The sequence below is a fragment of the Polistes fuscatus genome, unplaced genomic scaffold (genome assembly GCF_010416935.1).
Source record: "Polistes fuscatus isolate 324 unplaced genomic scaffold, CU_Pfus_HIC Scaffold11, whole genome shotgun sequence".
Lineage (NCBI taxonomy): Eukaryota > Metazoa > Arthropoda > Insecta > Hymenoptera > Vespidae > Polistes > Polistes fuscatus.
Genome location: NW_025113009.1, coordinates 4,328,109 through 4,348,650, shown reverse-complemented (window position 1 = coordinate 4,348,650; position 20,542 = coordinate 4,328,109). Strand labels below are relative to the sequence as shown.

The window sequence follows — 20,542 nt, the reverse complement described above, 5'->3', positions numbered from 1 at the left end:
CGTCGCATGCTATTGCCACGTATTGAAGAGGAAATCTACGGAGTGCTCGTCTCCTCCAATCCTGATCGACGATATCCATCCTTCGATTTCTCTTAATCATTTTATCCGCACCGTCGCTGACCTTTTACTCTCATATCTATCTCCAACTCGTAAAACGATCGTGATAAACGATAGTATTCCTAAATCTATCTATATTAATGCGATTAAAATTCATTTTCTTTTTTTTTCCATTACCTTCATTCTCTAATCAATCTATAAATATCTTATTGCATGTTAAGTATCCTTAATTAAGTTTGCCAATGACCGTACAGTTTCTTTCTCAAAAACGTAGCAAATAATACGAAAACTTATTAGTCAATCTATTAATTACGCGTTAATAAAGAATACCGTAATTTTATCGAGTAACAACTTAAAGATATCGAGTAACCTTAGGAAACGCAGTAGTTAGGTGCTTATCCAAGAATCTCCTGTAAATTCTCATCCTCGGACCTACCATTCGTGGTAGAGACTATTAATTACGTGGATACGCTCGGTCACCGCGGGAAACCGTGCCATTCCCCCCATTTACCCGAAACCGCTCGTCCACCTACCCCCGCCCCCTCCCCCCGACTTCCCCAGAACCCCCTTCTAGCCCTTCTCCTATTCCCATCCCACGAGTTTCGTGATACCCATGATTTTCTACCCCTTGGATCAGGGAGTTCCACTGTGAGATAGATAGTGAGAGTGTGAGAGGGAAGTGTAGTAGTGGTGGTATAGATGTCCTATGTCCGAGAGAGGGTTGCCGATTCTCGGCGTTGGCGATTCTCCTGGCAATGGTGATAGTGGATGATACTGGTGATGGTACGACATTGACATGGAACCCTTCCAGAGACTACCTACCCCCCACCCTCAACCCCTTAAGGAACGTCCTGGTCGAGTCCTGGACACCTCGACAAATGTAATCTCGGTGTTCCAGTGATGCTCATTCGGAGACAGGTGAATGCCCGCTTCGAAAATATTCATCTCGGATCTTTCGTATTTGATCGTCGAGTTTTTCAACGATATTTTTTTTCTGAATCTTGAAAAACGAAAAGAAAATTGTTCAGGGAAAAGTATCCAATTGGTTAACGGTATGACTTTGTTGTAATCGATTGAACAATCTTTAGGAAACGAATACACGGGATGACACGCATATTTGAATCAAAGTTTTGTACAGGTAAGTAGAAGATTTCTAAGTTCTTGATCTATGAACCTTCTTGATTACTTTTTTCTCTTTTTTTTTTTTTTTTAAACAGAAGATGAGAGCCTCTGACGGTATCCCGAAGGCAGTGGCGCGAGTAAACCAATAACGCGTCCGCCACGCCGGCTGCCAGATTCAAATCCAGGGAGGACCGAAACGGTATTCGACGAGGAAACGGATAGCATAGACTCCGCAGGACATTTCGAATCCATCTCCGCGTCCTGCTGGCTTTTCGGGTTTGTCACGCCATTGCTTCGATTCGATCTCTCTCTCTCTCTCTCTCTCTCTTACTTTTTTTCTCTTCAAACTTGTGCGAGCTGTACGAATAATCGAACGGAAAGAAGGAAGATAACAAAAAAGAAATTTTCTTCTCCTTTTCTTTCTTTTTTTTTGTTTGTTCGTTACACGACACCACCACCACCACCCCCCACCGCCCATATTTGGAAAGAAAAAAAAATATAACGATAATGAAAAAAAGAAAACAAATAAGTATTCTACATTAATAAAATAAGAAATTGAAAGAAAAAAAAAAAAAAAAAAAAGAGGAAAATAATAAATTTGTGATTATTCGAAAGATTTGCAAATAAGCGTGGTGGAATTTCGCTTGGTAGACGAGCCCGAGACGATATTCTTCCCATTCTACTACGCGTATCCAATTTGATGGCATTACAATAACGGGGGTAATGTCTGAGAATAATGAAATTTCCTCCAATCACCGCGATTCGCTTGGAATACGTTCGTTCCTCCGTGTTCCCTCTCTCTCTCTCTCTCTTTTCCTATTTCACTCTCTCCCTCACCTTCTTTCTTATTCGAAGGTAAACCTTCGACTATGACGACGTCTACGTTGAAAAGCAAAGACACAGACAGGTATAACGTCGATAGGGGCGGGGGAGGGTGTGGAAGGGGGTGAGAAGAACACGGGAGAAACGTTTTCGAATCAATCCCGTCACCGAGTTATTTCGTTCCTCATCAAAGCTCTAAGAAAATTCTTATCTTTTGTATCGAAAAGAAATTTAAATGATTCTTATTCTTCTTCTTCTTATTATTATCATTATTATTCCTTTTTCTACGATAACTTATTTATTTCCAATGGAAAAGAAATTTTTTCGTGAAACTTATCTTTTTTTCTGTTTTTTCTTTTCTTTTTTTTAGGGAGAACAAAATTTCTAATAGAAACGTATATTATTGTTACTATTTTATCATTCGTACAATTATTCTTGTTTCTAATAGAAGAAGAAGAAAAGAGAAAAGACAATTTTTAACGAATTACACAATGGACATTGATAAACTAGAAGAAAATATATTCAACCCTTCTTCTTATTTTTTCCTACTTTCACGAATTCACATCTTGAACATTTCTCAGACTGTTGCTATATATATATGTATATACTATACATAACTAGAGAACGGTAGTGCAATAATTCTCGAGCGAACTGTACGTAATGGAATATTACACGGGCCATTAAAGAAACGTTAATCTTGCCCACAACAAGTTCAGAAGCGCTCGCAGGATGCTCAAACGCGGTACGGGGATTATACGGTGTACACCGTTGGCTTTGATCCTCTACCGGCCTCCGGGCCCTCCGGCACCCGTATAATTTGTTAAAACGCGAAACTCTCCGAGTATCTCTCTCCACCACCACCACCACCACCTCCACCTCCTCCACCTCCTCCTCGTCCTTTACTTTTCCTTCTTCTTCTTATTCTTCTTCAACGATCGCATTGTACCGTCGTCTCTTACGAGAATTATTACATGTTTCTTATATTTTATTTTTCCATATATACTTTATAGTAATATAATGATATATACCTGAATTTATTTATATAAAGAAAAGATAAAAAGAAATTAAATAAAGCGTTATCAGATAAAAAATGTGTCAGATATCTTGATAATAACATAAGAATGTTGAAAAAGAAATCCTTTAAATCGTTGTATACAGATTCACTTACTTTCTCATAAAATGGGGCTTGAAAAGGTGGAAGGGAGAGTTGGATGAGAAAATACAGGGGGAAGGGGGTTGAAGATTATCGGTAGATTAATTCGCAAAATTTAATAGGAAATACGTTTAGGATGGTAACTTGGACGTCTACAAAGGGTATTGTGTGAAGGATGAATTTCTTTCTTTTTTTCTCTCTCTCTCCCTCTCTTTCTCTTTCTGTCAAACCTTTGACACTTTTTTTTTCTCTCACGTCGATAAGAATGCCGTTCTTTCTTTCTGTTCGGGAAAAAAACGGTGGGTGGGCGCGCGTACACCTCGAAGCCATTACGAAGGCGTGAGTGAGAAGGATAAAGTAAAGTAAGGGTAGGAGAAAGGAAGGAAGGAAGGAAGGAAGGAAGGAAGGAAGGAAGGAAAGAAGAAAAGTAAAAGAAGAAAGAGAGAGAGAGAGAGAAAAAAAAGAGGAAGAAGAGGAAAGGAGAATTTAGCGACCCTCTTTTGCTTTTTACCCCTAAGCAAGTCGAGAGCCCCTTAGCCACCGTTTATTGGACGCATGCAAATATCCATGGCAACCAGCTACGTCGAGGAGTACCACCATGAGGAGAAAGAGAAAATGAGAGAGAGAGAGAGAGAGAGAGAGAGAGAAAGGAACGAGGAACAACCCCCGTTCGTGAACTCTGACGCGATGGGGAGAAGAAAGAGTAAGATTTCGAGATTGCAAGGGCAAAAAAAAAAAGAGAGAGAGAGGAGTGGAAGAAGAAGGAGAAGAAGAAGAAGAGGAAGAAAAAAAGAAAAAAAAAAAAAAAGAAAGAGACGTCAAAGAATCTCCTTTTGATCCATGCGTCGCGCATTTCCCTTCTCCTTTTCGAGCAATCTCTTAATTGATTCCCTTGTTCTTGAGAAACGTTTCTCTCGTCTTTTCTCCTCTGTACAAATTTAAATATTTTTTAAAATACCAGTTGAGAATAAAGATTCCGTTAAGGGGTGTATAACTGCGCGCGAGAATTTCTCTCTACCTGAGCGATAATAATTCGTATTTTTTTTTCTTTCTTTTTTAATGATTTTATCAGAACACAGGAAAGATTTGTATCCGTCAATGAATTCGAGACTGAGATGATTATTTGCGAATTTATTGCATAGAAAATATCGAATGTTTTTTTTAATTTTTAATATGATTTTTTTTATTTAGCTTAAGGGAAAAAGAGAAACAAAAATAATACGATTACCGGAATAATATTTACTAGAATATTATAGAAATATAATAATCCGATAATGCACGTACGACTATGCGAATTAATTTTCAAACGAATCGAAACAACTATCCAACACGAGAAAATGTATTCAATATCGAACATATTTCCATGATTTCCCATTCGTTTCATCAAAAAATAAAAAGAAATTCCTATCTTTCCTATTTATCTGTGTATCCAGTATCAGAGCCTAACAGCAACCTAACAGCAACCATCCAACGTTGAAACCCTCATCCTCTTCTACACGAAAGTCGACTCGTGCTATCTATGTAAATGCGGTCGTGTTTTGTGTGAGTAGACAAAGCCCCGTTGACAATACGCCTGCGCGTTCATCCCCCTTTCGACCACCCCCTCAATCCTCCTCCTCCTTCTCTTCCTCCTTTTCCTCCCATACCGAAAAGTTGGGCTCCATTACGTGTGTTTTGCGACATGCTTTATGACATCGTCTTTACAACCGTTCTCTCGTTGAGCACGCTCGTACCAGCCCTTTACTGACAACATGCTGAACGCTTTTAAACGCGTTTATGTGCGTACAAGTATCTCGATACTCTACGTACAACATATATATAGTTTTTGTATTTCTTTTCTTCAGATACTTTTATATGCGAATGTTTAATATTTTAAGTCAAAGTAATTTATTTCTATTTTATATATTATATATATTTTATATATATTTTATTTTATTTTATTTTTTTATTTTTATATATATTTTATATATTATATATATATATATAATTTTTAATAACTCGGTTAATTTATTAAGATTATATATATATTATAATTTTAAATAAATTTCTTTGACTCTTATCGATATTAAATATTTTGTAATATTGAAAATTAGAAAACCAATTTTCTACGAACAAGATCGAATATTTTCAAATCTTAAATTGTAGAACCAAAATAAAAATAAATATTATGTAAAGATTTTAACGAACGAATATTTGTGATTCGTTCGAATATCCTCTATTTAACGAATGTGACATGATGCATATGAAGAAGATATCTATGAAGATATAAAAGAACAGATTAACATGTTTGATATAAATGGCGATTACTTATTCGAATACTCACGCTTGGAATGTTGTCGTTGGTGCACACGCCTTCTTGCAGTAAACGATCTCTTATTTCCCAAGCAAAAATCGACGGACATTCACTTTTATAAAGTGAAATTTTGTTGACGACTTCCGTCGTGGCCACTCGCGGCTTGCTGCCGCCAATGGCCCTTGGCCTTATGGATCCGGTCTCATAGTACCTGCAACAATAATATTTTGCGGTACAATTTAGTAGGCTTGCGAATGGACTTCCTCAGTCCTTTTCCCGTATTTTTTATTTTTATACATATATTTTTACTTTTATTTTTTATCCAATAAAATATTAAACCATTCTAATTCTTCTTATTCTTTTTCTTCTTCTTCTTCGTGTTTTATTTAAAATTACAAAAATTCTGTTTCGAATCGTATAATCAAATATATATTACAGAGAGGAAGATAAATATTATTATTAAAAAAAGAAAAAAAAAGAGAACAAAGATAAGATTAAGTATTTTTAATTTTTAATGTATTCATAGAATAGGATTACGTAGTTCTTCGTGTAATTTTTCTTCAATGAAAAAGTTCGATAAGTTGGTAGAATTTATCGAAGACGTAACTAATGTCTCGTTTCGATATAATTAATGCTTCTGTTTGGTGTTTAATTAATCAAAAAAATGTTTCAAAGAAGTAGATAAATATTATAGATAACGTTACTTCAAAAGCTTCTCTCTCCTCTCTCTCTTTTTTTTTTTTTTTTAATCTAACTACCTACTAATAAAATTTCAGTTTTGATCATTATCGAAATGTTAATTAATTTCAATGATTAACGATTTCCTTTAATAAACAGCGAAAGTTCTATTTTTACTAACACCGTACACGTACACGTACACGTACACGTACACAGATATATTTATTTATCTATATACATATACGAATGAGATCGATAGTTTAACGATTTCATCGCGAATGAAGTTTACACAGATGCCGCGAACAGAACTTACAAACATTCAACGCAAACGTAATAATATTATTTTTATTCGATATGATACGATTCTAAAAAAAGAAATTGTGAGGTATATTTTTCTTTTTTGTTCGAATCTTATCACAATCTCTAGTATTTTACGTTGATACATAATAAAATAAAACATGTGCAGTATTTCAACCAACCTGCCAAGGATCTTCGAAACGCAGCCATTGCTGACCTGCAGGATCCTTGAAATATCGCAAGGACGTGCCCCGGAATGTGCAAGTTCGACGATCTTTTGTCTCGTCGAATCCGGAAGTGGTCTACCACCGACGAAGACACCACCCAATTGGTTCACTCCGCTGTGACCTTGAAAATAACCAATTTTCTTATTAACACGAAAAGATATATTTTATACGTATTCAAACAAATTTTCTTCAATCGCATATAGACGTACGTTGTTAAACGTTAAATAAATCTTTTATTTAATTTCATGAAAAATATAACAAATTATACAAAAAACAACACACACACACACATATACAAGCACGTAAAAGAAGAAAAAAAAAAGATCGAAGATAAAATGTTTCGTATTTCCATACGATTGAATCACATTTGTTTGTTAAATTAAATAAAATTTAAATCGCTAAAATAGTACAATTCAATTTTACTGTTAAACCGAGAATTAAACACACATAAAAAAAATAAATATAAGGAAGAAACGTTAAAGATAAAAAATATATATATATATATATATATATATATATATAATATGTGTTTCCGAATGATTGAAGCAATTGTGATTAAATTTAATCGAATCACATTTACGCAATAATACAACACGCGTGTAACATCTTACAATGATAGTTTAGCGAGTTTGCGAACAAAAACTTTCTCCTGTCTCGTAGATCATGTATGTTCTTTTTATTTTTATCTTCTTTCTAACTCCGACCCCGATCGAAGTAGAAAAAAGGGAAGAAAAAAAACAGAAAGAAGGAAGGAAAGAAAGAAAGAAAGTTTCGTTCAGCTCTTTCGTTCTTCATCGTGGAGATACTTTTCACGCGTTTCTAGATCCTTTTTTCAAGGACGATGACGTAGCCCAGAGAGGGGTCGCGTTCATAGAGCTAGTTTCATCCTAGAAAGATAACTTTTCGAGATTCATTGTGTTCCCGGACAAGAGACGAACAACTCTTATAATCGAACATCACAGAACGTTCGCCAAGTTGCCACGCCTTGATTTCTTCTTCTTTTTTTTCTTTTTTTTTTTTTTTTTTTACGAAAGAACGAGGAGAACTACCATGCGTTAGATTCTTCGATCGTTAGATAATAAAAGAAGACTGAGGTATGCGTGGGGAGTGGATTATTTTATTTCCTTTTATTCGATATTTCGAATGGTTTCGTATATAAAAATATCTGTATCTTTTCCCACGACTATATCGTACGTTTATCGTTCTTAAATTATCACAAATATTATAATAATAATAATAATAATAATAATAATAATAATAACAATAATAATAATCAAAAATATATATTAATGACACGTTAATTACTTTTTAAAATCAAAAAGATAAAAAAGAAAAGTACAAATTATAAGAATACGCGTTTAATGTTTCTTCAATGTTTTAAGATAAAAAAAGAAAAAATACATTTAATATTAAATGTTAAATCACGCACACAATGATTAAACCATGATCGAACCTATAAAATATATCAACAATAAAATTACAATAATCACGGATACCCCTATCTTTGTCAAATACAAAAAATCACATACCCACACACCACATATACATATATAACTAAATAAATAAAAAGAGACCCCCAAAAAAATTATATATATATGTGAAACGATAAAACGAGGGTTCCAACAAAATGTGGGGCTCCATTTAACGCGAAGGACGCGTTTGCGAATCGACGATTCCCAAAAACTTCCCGTCGAGGCTAATTCGACGTGTCGCCGGGGTGGCAGTCAGTGAAATGAAAGAGAGACAAAGAGAGACAAAAAGAGAGAGAAAGAGAGAGAGTGAGAGAGAGAGAGAGAAAGATAGAAATAGAGATAGAGATAGATAGAGAGAGAGGAGTCATATAAGGGAGATTTACGAGCGTACGCCATCAACGAGAAATGGAAGAGAGGAGAGGAGAGGAGAGAAGAGGAGAGAAGAGGAGAGGAGAGAAGAGTAGGAAGAGACTCACGGTCGATTGACTTTCGAAAATGGGCCTCGATAGTAGGTATATAGTACGTTCGCGATAGTTTGCGATTTCTCGCGTGTTTCAACCTTCGACAATCATAAAAAGCCCTTTTCAAACCTCGCCCGCTGCCCCCCCCCCTCTTCGCAATTCCCTCTCCGCGTTCTTCCCTTTCCAATTTTTACCTTCTCTACGCGTAATTCATGAATTAAGAAATTTGATAATTTGGGATTTAAAAGTGAATTCAATTTTGTTGACAATAAAAGTAAAAGGGGCGTAACATAAGGCGTTATTTAATAAAATAAAAGTAAAAGATATTCCTTGACATTTGAATTATCTCATTTGTAGTTTTAATAATTTATAAATAGGCAGGCAAATTGTTTTGAAAAGGGGGAGTAGAGTAGACTAGAATAGAATAAAAAGAAAAAGAAAAAGAAAAAGAAACAGAATAAAAAGGTACTACTAGATGGGTATCAAAAAGAGAGAGAGAGAGAGAGAGAAAGAGGGTAAATTGTAACACTTTGAATGGTTCGTTCATAACGAGCGATAATAACACATGTAAATAACTCAGTCGTAGTTTAAAACGCTAGTTCTTGGTTCCCATTGTCGTATTAAGGGCCTAGGGGGAATGATAGTTTGGTGTATGGTGTTCGTGTGAACAACAACGCGATACGAAATATCATAGAAAGAGAAATAGAAAGAGAGAGAAGGATATGTATATACATATATGTATAAGTGTTTAAGGTACGTACGTGCGTGCGTGCGTGCGTGCGTACGTGCGCGCGCACGCGACAAATATGAAAAGGGGTTGTACCTTGAAGTCAGCCCAAGTGGAATACTACGCGGGTATTACCGGCGCGAAGGGGTGCTCGCTCGAGTGGCCATTCTGCGAACCTCGTGTTTTGATATTGTAACGTTTGTATTAAATATCAGTTGAAAGAGGGTGACCACCCCTTTTCTCTTATACTATATCTCGACTTTAATTCTCTCGTTTATTAGGACTTCATTAAAAGTACCATCTCATGCCCTACCACTTGTCATTAAATGTATTTTATTATTATTATTGTTATTGTTATTATTATTGTTATTATTATTATTTTGTTCTAAAAGGGTTAACGAATTTATATTACTTTTCGTATTAATTAATTTAATAATATATCTAACCGAATAGATTCGATTAATATTTGTTAGATTATAATTTTGGTCCGTTAAAAAAAATATAATAAGTGTAAATTATAAATTGAATTATTTCATTGGTTATAAAGTAATATTGAATAAATATTTTAATTATTAATTATAAATTTATATAGATAAATTTTATATTAATGAAATAATAAAACGAACTAATAATGAAAATATAAATATGACAAAGTTCGAATGTTCTATCAATTAACTGTTTGAAATGACTTATTGATTATACTTGTAGAAGATAAATAGGTGTATAAATAGAGACCTGACTTTCGTATTTTCTTCCTTTATCTCGTTAAGAATAATCTCTTGAAGACTTCCTATGTTAAAGAACACACGGAGCTAGTCGATGGTTGAAAAACAAAAAGAATAAAAGCAAGAGGAAAAGAAGTAGAAAAAAAGAAAAAAAAGGGGAAGCTCGTTTACAAACGAGCGACAGAGCCTCGCTGACGTGGTAACTGAGACGGCACATTCATCATCCGAACGCTTGTTCTCTCTTTCTGTCACGTTACTTCTTCCTTTTTCTTATTGTTCTTCGGGGTGGTCCCACTTTCGTCGAAGTAAGATAATCAATTACGACGCGTGCGAACTCTGAGGAGAGGGGGCATCATCATCGAACAATTTCCCCCTACTTTTAACGCTCCAATGTCGGATTGGATGTTAATCCGTTAAATATTTTTATTTATTTGTTTATTTCTATCAGAATAATCACCTGTTTCCTATATTCAAATATTTCAAAATCTATTATTTAATAAAAAGTAACAATGTTTCGTGCCATAGATAATTAAAAAATAATTATAATAATAATGATATATTTTCAAGGAATGGTGTATTTTGATACACCATTCCAATTTTCAAACCCCCTTCTCCCGCCCCACGTTTGTCCATTTTATACATTTGTTTTATAAATGATTGAAAAGAATGATTCAAATATGAAATTGAAATGAATTGGTAGAATGTAATGGAATGATTGGAAGTAGTCAAAGTTTTAGGAAACTTTACGATAGTAACGACAGCTTGGTTGCTTGTAAAGTAACGTGACAATTAGTGTGAGAATTAGAAGAGGAGGATGAGGAAGAGGAGAAGAAGAGGAAGAGGAAGAGGAAGAAGAAGAAGAAGAAGAAGAAGGAGAATAAGAGAAGGACCGTCGACAAACGGTTTCAACGTGGATGGTTTAAGGTTGGTTCACCTCGACCGACATGGTACAGAGTTTCGTTGGTGTCTCAATCGTTCCAAGCCGAGAAGTGCTTCCGGAGAATGAATGAACGAGAGTGAGAGAGAGAGAAAGAGATAAAGAGAGAAGAGACACCCCTGAAGCCATTTGAGGCTTCTCAACTTCGGAGGGAAAGTAGGAGGGAGGAGTCGGTTTGGATGCCCACTTGGTCTCGAGTATCCCGCTCCTGAACGATTCTGCACTACCGAGGATAATCGGTCGAGAGGATAAAGAGAACTCGGATTTTAAGTAGCACAACCAAAGACAACATTCTTACTTTCAATTCTTATAATATAAACACCATAAATTAAATAGGATTGAAATTTAGAATATTTCATCGAAATTTATTTTTAATCATTATCGTTATATATATATATACGATGAGAAATTATTTATGATTTTTGTTTTTGTGTTTTATGTTTTTAGAGGATGGAGAAGTATTTCTACATTATAAATTTTCTTGTTATTTTTTCATATCGATGATATATTATTTCATTTATTTATTTATTCGAATATTATCAATTATTTTTAGGAGTTATTTTATTCATTCGTAATATGACGATTTATTTGTTAATCATACGTTGTGTTCTTATTGTTTTTTTACGATTATTGCAATATTTTCTATAGCGCATAAAAATATTCCTATCGTGTTTTAAGTTATTTTATAATTTTCCTATAATATATATCAATCTCTTTAAATTTTCTCATAATACAGTTTTTGATATATACAATTTCCCACATGATATTACACATACAGTGGTATATAATTTATAAGAACTCTCATAGATCTTCAATGACAAGTAACAAGAAGGCTTCTCCTCTAAGAAGACGTACATCTATGATATACCGAAACACATAATACATTATATCGAGTGGCGTCTTCTATTTTCTCGGTAAAATCGTACAATGAAAAAGACTCTTCCTATCTCTCTTTCTCTCTTTCTCTCTGTTACTCCAATACTTTGCTTCTGTGTCGTTAGCCTATTGAGATGCTGAAGACGACATGACGAGGGTCAGTTTAGACGTGCAGGAATTGACCACTTGTAAAAAGATGAAATCGAAATATATAGAGAAAGAGAGAGAAAGTAGAAAAAAATAAAAAGAGAAAGAAGAAATGAAGAAGAGAATAAGAAGAAGAAGAAGAAGAAGAAGGAAACATCGATAGCTACGATCATCATAATAGCCTTATTGTTGTAGACATGTTTTGAAAATGAGGGAACCCTCATAGGTTTTCTTCCATTCCCATTTCTAGTGAAGCTTGTGAACGACTGTCCTGTTGCTGAAGAGGACAATGAGTCTTGGAGTATTTGTTGTGTCGCTGTTTGTATCCAATGTGCTGCCGCACGCTTTGACCTGCAACCGAGCTACTACTTTTGCAGCCAACAGCAGCAGCAGCAGCATCAGCAGCAGCAGCATCAGCAATACAATATTCTTTCTCCCCCCACCCTTATTTTTCTCTCCCTCCCTCTCTCTATTTTTTGCATCAAAGACTCGACCTTTCTACCGAAAACGTGGTCCCAACAGTTATTAGCGTTATTAATGGCCTCCCATTGACAACTCGATTCATCCCTGATCATCGACAGGGGAGAAAAGAACGTCGACTATTCGACAGATGTATGTTGGTTTCTTATAGTACCAGGTCAAGGGTCTTTTCTTCGATTCCGATCGTCTGTGATGTATATATCATTGAATTAGACATTTCAAGAGAACTTCACAACTTCACCCTTTTCACCTATTGATAGATGATTCTTAGATATATGTAATTATGAAAATTTCAATCGGTCAATGATCCCAAATTTGAATACTTCCTCAAAAAATCTTAATCCTGTGATTAAATGATACCAAATTTATTAAAAGATCATTTCTTCAAATAATATTTAAACATTAATTGAAATATTAGGATAACGTATACGTTCTTCATATTTCCCCCACAACAATATACCTCCAAAAAAATAAGGAAATTCTGAACCAACAAATTTCTAATCGATCATATTACAGGGAGTCTCTCTTTCAGTGTATAAGGGCATAGAAAACAGGGCCACTTTATGGGTCTCGTCTTTCTCTCTATCCAAGTACCTATACAAACAGATAGAGAGAGATAGAGATAAAGAGAGCAAGCAAGTCGACACGATCGGTCCGAGCTTCCTGACAGTGGGGTTTCTCTTCCGGGTCGAATTATCCAATTACCTGGAGGCCAACCTGTGCCGGCGAGCTGGAAGGTCGGGGAATAGATCAGGATCGGCAGAAACGGCAGTGTCGGCAGCAGCAGCAGCAGCAGCAGCAGCAACAGCAGCAACAGCAGCAACAGCAGCAACAGCAGCAACAGCAACAGCACCAGGATAGGGCAGGGTAGAGCGTAGGGAAAGGCAAGGTAGGGCAGGGTAACAGCAGCAGCAGCAACAGCCAGGGTAGGAGAGAACGGAGCCAGCCGTGCCGTCCAAAGCGGACCGGACAAAGAGCTCGTAAACGCGTTATTCCGCGCCAACGGATCTGTCAGAGCCGCTTCTCTGGGTGCACTACGTGGAAAAGGCCCGTCTACAGCTTCCACATAGAATATGCGCGTACACGTAGCTTCGTCCACGTCGGCACTGGAGTTCACTACCTTCTATCTATCTATCTCTCTCTCTCTTCCTCTCTCTCTCTCTCTCTCTATCTTTTGGTATATCCACGATGGTTATCTTGGCATTCATGAAGACCCGCCAGTGAAGAAATGCCGATAACTCTTCAGAAAAGAACAGAAAAGGGATAAAGAATAGGAACACAAAAAAAAGTAGTCCATCCTCAAGGTCTCCCTTTCAACAATTAGAACGTGGGATAACATTTTCAACTCCAATTACGATGAATGGAATTCACAATTGGATTGGTGTATTACGGGGTAAGTTAAAGGTACTTCGTACACTGGGACAAAAGTTGACTTTTCGATTGTATAATTTGATCGAAGGATTAATTATTTCGATATTAATCGATATGTATTTAAAACGATACTAATCTATATCAAATTTAATTATTCTATATAAATATATATATAACGAGAGACACTATCGATCAAATTATTAGAATTTTTATGTTATTCTTTATATCAAATATAAAACTTTGCGGATAATCTAACAGATTTCAAATATTATCGATCTAGTATGGAATTTAATGAAGACACAAGTATACTTTTAGAAAAAAAAACTAACAAAAATGTTAATATTCATGTAAGAAGCATTCGAAGTTGACGACGTACCAGGTGGAAGTATTTCCGTTAAAAATGTGAAATCGGGGTTAACAATGCGGAACGACATGTGTTCCAACGTGGTAATCCGTCTGCTGTCTGTGCTTGTTCGTGGAAAAGAAAAGAAAAAGAGAACGAGAGAGAGAGAGAGAGAAAGAGAGTAGGGAAAAGCTTAATCGCGATCGACATGTACGAGGGAGATTCTTCTTGAATCTTCGATAGGGAAGGCTTCCCCCCCCCTACCCCCCTTACTATTTTTTTTCACCAGTTATTACGAAAAACGCAAAAAGGGTCCAGAAGCAGGATCCAGAACGTAAAACTAGGGTTCGTACGACCCGTAAGATTCGTTTCCCCAGTTCCCCCTCCCCCTCTCCACTCTCTACCTCATCTCCACCGAAACACCCTCTCCACCACTTTTACAGAGGCGTATAAGCACAATCGTTTACAAGGTGCACAATGACATCGACTGGTTCGTATTGTGGTTTGGCCCTGCTTGTTCTCGTGGGACTTGTGCCCACGTGAGGGGTTTTGACATAATTAGTTTCCGTATCGGAATGATCAACTGTGGGAATATACTGGGTAATAGAAAAAAAAAAAAAGAAAAAGAAAGGTTGTTGTAATATGTGCATATCGATTTCGATCATCATTTTTCTTTCTTTTTTTTTTGGGGGGGGGTTTGCACTTGTATTAAATACTTGGGCTATGAATTTATCGAAAAGAGAAATGAATCATAGGAAAAGTATGATTAAAAATTAAAATGATTGTATAGATTTATTGCGTCTGGAAATAAATTGTTGAGCGATAGGTATAAGCATAATATATTTAAAAAAATTATGAAAATATTTATTTAAATAAGTTGAAAATGAATTCTTTGAAGAAGTATAAATGACAAGGCAAACAAGAATAGTAACAATTGTATGATAAAAACGGCTTAAACTTATGATTGTTACGAAAACTACTATATATATATATATATACTAGGTCAGGACAACACTCGAAATCGGGGGAATTTATGGAGTAGAGTTCTCGAGAAAAGAGAGAGAGCAGGTGTGCGGGTGGAATAGTTATTATTGTGCGGGGATCGGACTCGGTTGCCGAAACTTCAGAATCTGAAGTGGCGGACCATGTCGGTAGTCCTTTCAAGGACTCGAGAAAGAGTGGGGAAATAGAAGGATGAGAAAAAGGATAGAGGAAGAATAAGAAAAGAAAGAAATAAAGAAAGACAGAAAAGAAGCTTTTCACCAACAACAACAACAACAACAACAACACAACAACTTAAACACCAAACGTTTCGGAGTTTATCGCGCAAAAGATGGATGCAAGCAAGCAAGCAAGCAAGCAAGCAAGAATAAAGCGTTAAAATAATAAGTACGGAGTAAGTAATATGTAGACGAAGTTAAGGAATCTGAAAGAGTAAGGAAGAAAATAGTGAAATAAAAATTGGAGAAAAAGAGAGAGAGAGTGTGTGTGTGAGAGAAAGAGAGAGTAGACAAACGAACCTTGCGAAAAATCAAATGGAAATCCTAGTGGTACAGGTTGTCGTCGACAACTGAACGACGTCATTATCGCTGACTTCTTGACTCCTCTACCTAGACCTGCTAACGATCTCACGCACTGTTTTTTTCTCCTTTCCTATATATGCACCTACAATCTACTACTACTCCTTTTACTTTTTTTTCCCATCTTTTTTTCTTTTTTTATTATTATTTCCATCTCTCTTTTCTTCTTCCCAGTCGAAAGCGAGAAAGAGAGAGAGAGAGAGAGAGAGGGAGAGAGAAATTACGCTTCTGCGTCTTGAACATGGAAAAAGGAAATACGTTCCAAGCGAGTACACGAACGAGTTTTCATTTTCTTTTTCTATTTTTTTCTTGTCCTTTTTTCTTTTTTATACTCAAGTGTTCTCGGAGAAAGAGAAAGAATAATATAAAATCGGGGAGAAAAACGTTCCTAAGTGTGTTTTAACGCGTGCCGACGAATAGAAACCCTTCCTCCCCCCACCCCTCCAAAAAAGAAACAATTGTACAATTTTCGTTTAAATATTACACACACACACACACAATTGTCGGATATTTATTCTTACGTAAGCGAATCCGTCTTACATTTCCCGAGTCGAGATGAGCTTATGGGGGTCTCCCTCTTTCCCCCTATTGAAACATGTAGACGTCCACGGGGTACCGTACAAAGAGAAACCGATGTAATCTCCGGAAACGTTTAGGGGAAAATTAGGTCGACGGTTGTGCGCGTACCCACGGATAAGCATCCGAACCAACCCCCCTTCACCCCTCCTCCCTCTCCCACTTCTCCTTTTCTGATCCTAGTACACCCTAAATGCAATCCTTACTATATATATACACCTTTAACCACATACTATCCTCTTCTCTTTCTATCTTCAATCTATCTTCGACCCTAAAGACGAAATTTGTCAAAATATTTATTTAACTTGCTACTTTTATTTCTTTATTCTATGTGTATGTGTGTAAGTGTATGTGTGTGTATGTTTTCCTGTATATCTTTTTTTTGATTTGAATTCGGGTTTTATTTTCCCGCCTCGTGATCGGAATCAAAAAGGAAGGAAAAGATAAAGAGAGACACACGCTTTGTGTCCGCTTTCCTTTGATAAATATTTATGAGATCTCCTTCTTCCTATCATTTTCTTTCTACCGAAAATATTTTTCAATCCTCGTGCATCTCGTTTCAATTTTATTTTTCGTATGATCTATCTTTTTTCATTTTTACATTGAGTATAATAATATCGTTATTCGATGGTAGGATGATTGTACGCGAGCATATTGAATGAAAATTATTATTATTATTATTATTATTATTATTATTAAATATTATTTTTTTTGGGGGGGAATAAAATGTTATTTTCTTAGAGCCGTTTGAATTTTATTCGTTACGTTCTATTTTTTATCATTTTCTTTTTCTTTTCTTTTTTTTCTACTTCAAAGCTCTTTTGCCCTTTTATGGAAAGCAAAGAGAGAGAGAGAGATAGAGAGAGAAGAGAACGTCGTCATCGACGTCGCGACGTCGTGAAATGTCATCGACGACGAGTACGTCGTTTGTAACATTGAAAACGTGTTATTTGGAAAGTTGCCATGAAGTAACGTTTACGTATCAACGTAGTTTATGTCAAATTTTCCCTTTAGATAATATTTTTCATTAAGACAGTGCGAAGATGAAAATTTTTTCTCTCTCTCTCTCTCTCTCATTTCTCCTTGAATTATATTCTTTTTATTTCTAACGTTGATCTACACACACACACATACATACACACACACATTTATTCCCATGCTATTAAAAACAATTCATTAATATTTATATTAATCCTTAAAACATTTGTGCAAGATATGAGGCTTGTAATATAATTGATTGAATATAAATTAAAATGATAAATATATAATATATTAAAATTAATTATTGATAGTATAAAATTATTCATAATTTATTTAATGTTACGTTAAATACGTTATTTGAAAAAAATAACACGTTACACATCAATTATTAATTTGCTTATTGTTAATTTACGTGAAAAAATATCGTTCACGCACGTGCACACACACATACACGCACACGTGCGTGTAATTATAGAAAGAGAAAGTATAAAATATAGATTTGATAACAGATATAAGCTACTCTTCGGGCAGATACACATCCAATCGCACTTTGTCTTTCGATTTCTTCGTTGAAACTATCAGCGTTAAATCAACGAAACGATCGGGACGTTATCGACCAAAGAAAATCCATGAAATTCCCATAACGTTAGTTTCTAGAAGTGACAATGGTGCGAAGGAGGGTGATCTCAAGCACTTCTATTCTATCTCGTTAATGAGCATTCGTTTTATTACCTTCTCGACAACTTCAATTTTTCTTTTACGGTCTTTCGATCTGATATATTATATCTTCAAAAAAAAAAGAAAAAGAAAACCAGAAATTATTCATTAAACATTCTAGCAGAAAAAAGAAAGAAATAAGGTAAAAGTACATGAAATAAGTTTCAAAATGTTGTTATTCGAAAAACGAATTATATCCACAATATTATAAGACAAAATATCTGTAAAAAAAAAAAAGGGATAAACGATTTTTTAAAAAAATAAAATACATTTCATTTATAATAATACATTACCCAACACATTCGATAAATCTATCCGTAATATAATTAATATAATTAAAATTCCTCTTTAACCTCCTTCCAATCTTAGGTAAAGAATAAAATTAAAAAAAAAAAATAGAAAAAGAAGAAGAAGAAGAAGAAGAAGAAGGAAAAAAAAGAAAAAAGAGAAAGAAAAAGGGAAAGAAAAGAATATAGTAAATTGCGAGGGAATATTCGTGAATATTCTACGTTGTCTGAAGGCCCCACTCTCCCAACTCCCCTTTCATTTTTCCACTCGGACTTTTTCCTCCTCTCGAACCTTTTTCTCTTTCGCCTTAGTAGCCAAGTATCTCGAGAGACTGAAACGGACTGGAGGAGGATTTTTACGGCTATCTATCGAGCCATTTCGTACGTGTGCTGGATACTCGTTGGATATTTTTGCTCTTCCTTGCATCGGTACTTCCCTCTCCCTCTCTCTCTCTCTCTCTCTCTCTCTCACTCTCTATCCTCCCATACTATCTCTTTTTCTCTCGGTCTTTGCGTTGGGACTTCGAATTCCTTGGACTCCCCCCCCACTTCCCCCCCTTCCTCCCCCCTGGCCCTCCCTTTTCTTCGTGATGGTGGCCCAAGCTACCACCCGCCTAAATGTGCCAGCCACCCGTTTCTGTTTGAAGAGGGAATTTTACAGTCGAATACACTTGATGCAAGACGTACAGTCCCCTGTGTTCGACTATCTTCCACTAAGGAAGGAACGATGGAACGTAGGACGAACGAATGAACGTTGGAACGAATGAACGTTGGAACGAACGAAGGTAGAAATCGAAGGAACGAACGAGCGAAGGTACGAAACCAAACGAAACGAAACGAAACGAAGGAAGGAAGGAAAGACAGGAAGGAAGGAAGATAAGAAGAAATTTTCCCCATATCAGTAAAAAAAAATAAAAAAAAAGTCCTCCTCTTTCGATAGTAACTTTCAGCTTAAAGGAAGGCCTTCGACCTTGAGTGACATCGGCGAGTCGACTTGACCGAGTAAATAAAAACTCTCTTCTTCTCTTTGAACTTTGCGCGACAGCTATCGAACTTCTTTTCTTTTTAGTAGTAGTCGTCTCTTTTTATACTTCTTCTTCTTCTTCTTCTACTACTACTACTTCTTTCTCTTTTCTATTACTTTCTTTTCTACTCCTTTTTTTTCTTTTCTTTTATTTTTACTTTATCGGGGATGAAATAGAAAAAAAAGATGGTTGGAAAATTCTATGGAGGACAAGTTAACACTCGTGAGAAAAAGTATTTATAACGACTGAGGTACGAATTTTGTTGTTGTTTTATATCTTTATTACAAAGAGTCCCAACATTTTTTTCTTTTTTAATCGATTGAGTATATTTTTATTTTTCTAAATGAACGCATAGTGGAATAAATAAATCATTGATTCTCGATTCACGAACACATTTTCTATGCAATTACCATTATAATTATTATTGATTTAATTGAATTGGAAAGAAAACAAAATCAACATCGAAAGGATGATTATTCTGTTACTGTCTTGTTCACATTAAAATCATTAAAAGATAAATAAAAATGTTAATTAATTTTTCTTCAACGACACATTTTTTTTCTATTATAACATTAATAATAATAATAATAATAATAATATAACCATCGATTTCGTTTTACCGATGAAGAACAAAGTGGGGAAAAAGGGCTGACAATTAAAGGTCTCGAGGTATCTCGAGAATAAGAGTGAGAAAAAAATAAAGAGAAAGAGAGAAAGAGAGAGAGAGAGAGAGAGAGAGAGAGAGATCAGGCTACGGAAGGAACGTCGAGGAGCTAATTACAATTTCTCTGCGAAGGTTCTCCTCCTCGTCATCGAGATCCCCCGAGGTGCCAAACGAAACGAGCGTTTCCGCTTGGGAGCTTCAACGCCAACGGAAAGAACGAATGAAAGAGAGAGAACGAGATAAAGCGAGAGAAAACGAGATAGAAGGGTTGAAAACGATGAAACAGAGGGTTAAGAAGAAGTAGTGAGGGTAAGAACACTTGGAAACAAACAACAAAAGCATCCGCGAACTGCACAAACGTATCCTGTAGAAGTAACACCAGTACTAACAGCTGTTGAAAGGAACGAGAGAAGAAGAAATATGAAATAAGATGAAAACAAAAAGGAAAAGAGAAAAAATGAAAGAAAAAATACAGACCAAGAGAAGAAGAAGAAGAAGAAGAAGGAGGAAAAGAAGGAGTGTAG

General features: G+C 35.6%; 1 protein-coding gene across 3 annotated transcripts in view; it reads right to left on the bottom strand.

Annotated features, from left to right (window-relative positions):
* Positions 1-20,542, bottom strand: part of LOC122526483 (paired box protein Pax-6-like) — a 77,231-nt gene that overhangs the window by 44,018 nt on the left and 12,671 nt on the right. For 2 of the 3 annotated variants that reach the window (XM_043649911.1, XM_043649912.1), the window contains exons 3-4: positions 6,605-6,770; positions 5,478-5,661 (exon numbers count right to left, since the gene is read on the bottom strand). In XM_043649911.1, coding sequence (XP_043505846.1) covers positions 5,478-5,661; positions 6,605-6,770 — 350 coding nt within the window. The remainder of the gene's footprint in view (positions 1-5,477; positions 5,662-6,604; positions 6,771-20,542) is intronic. The other variant, XM_043649913.1, reaches the window with a different exon arrangement.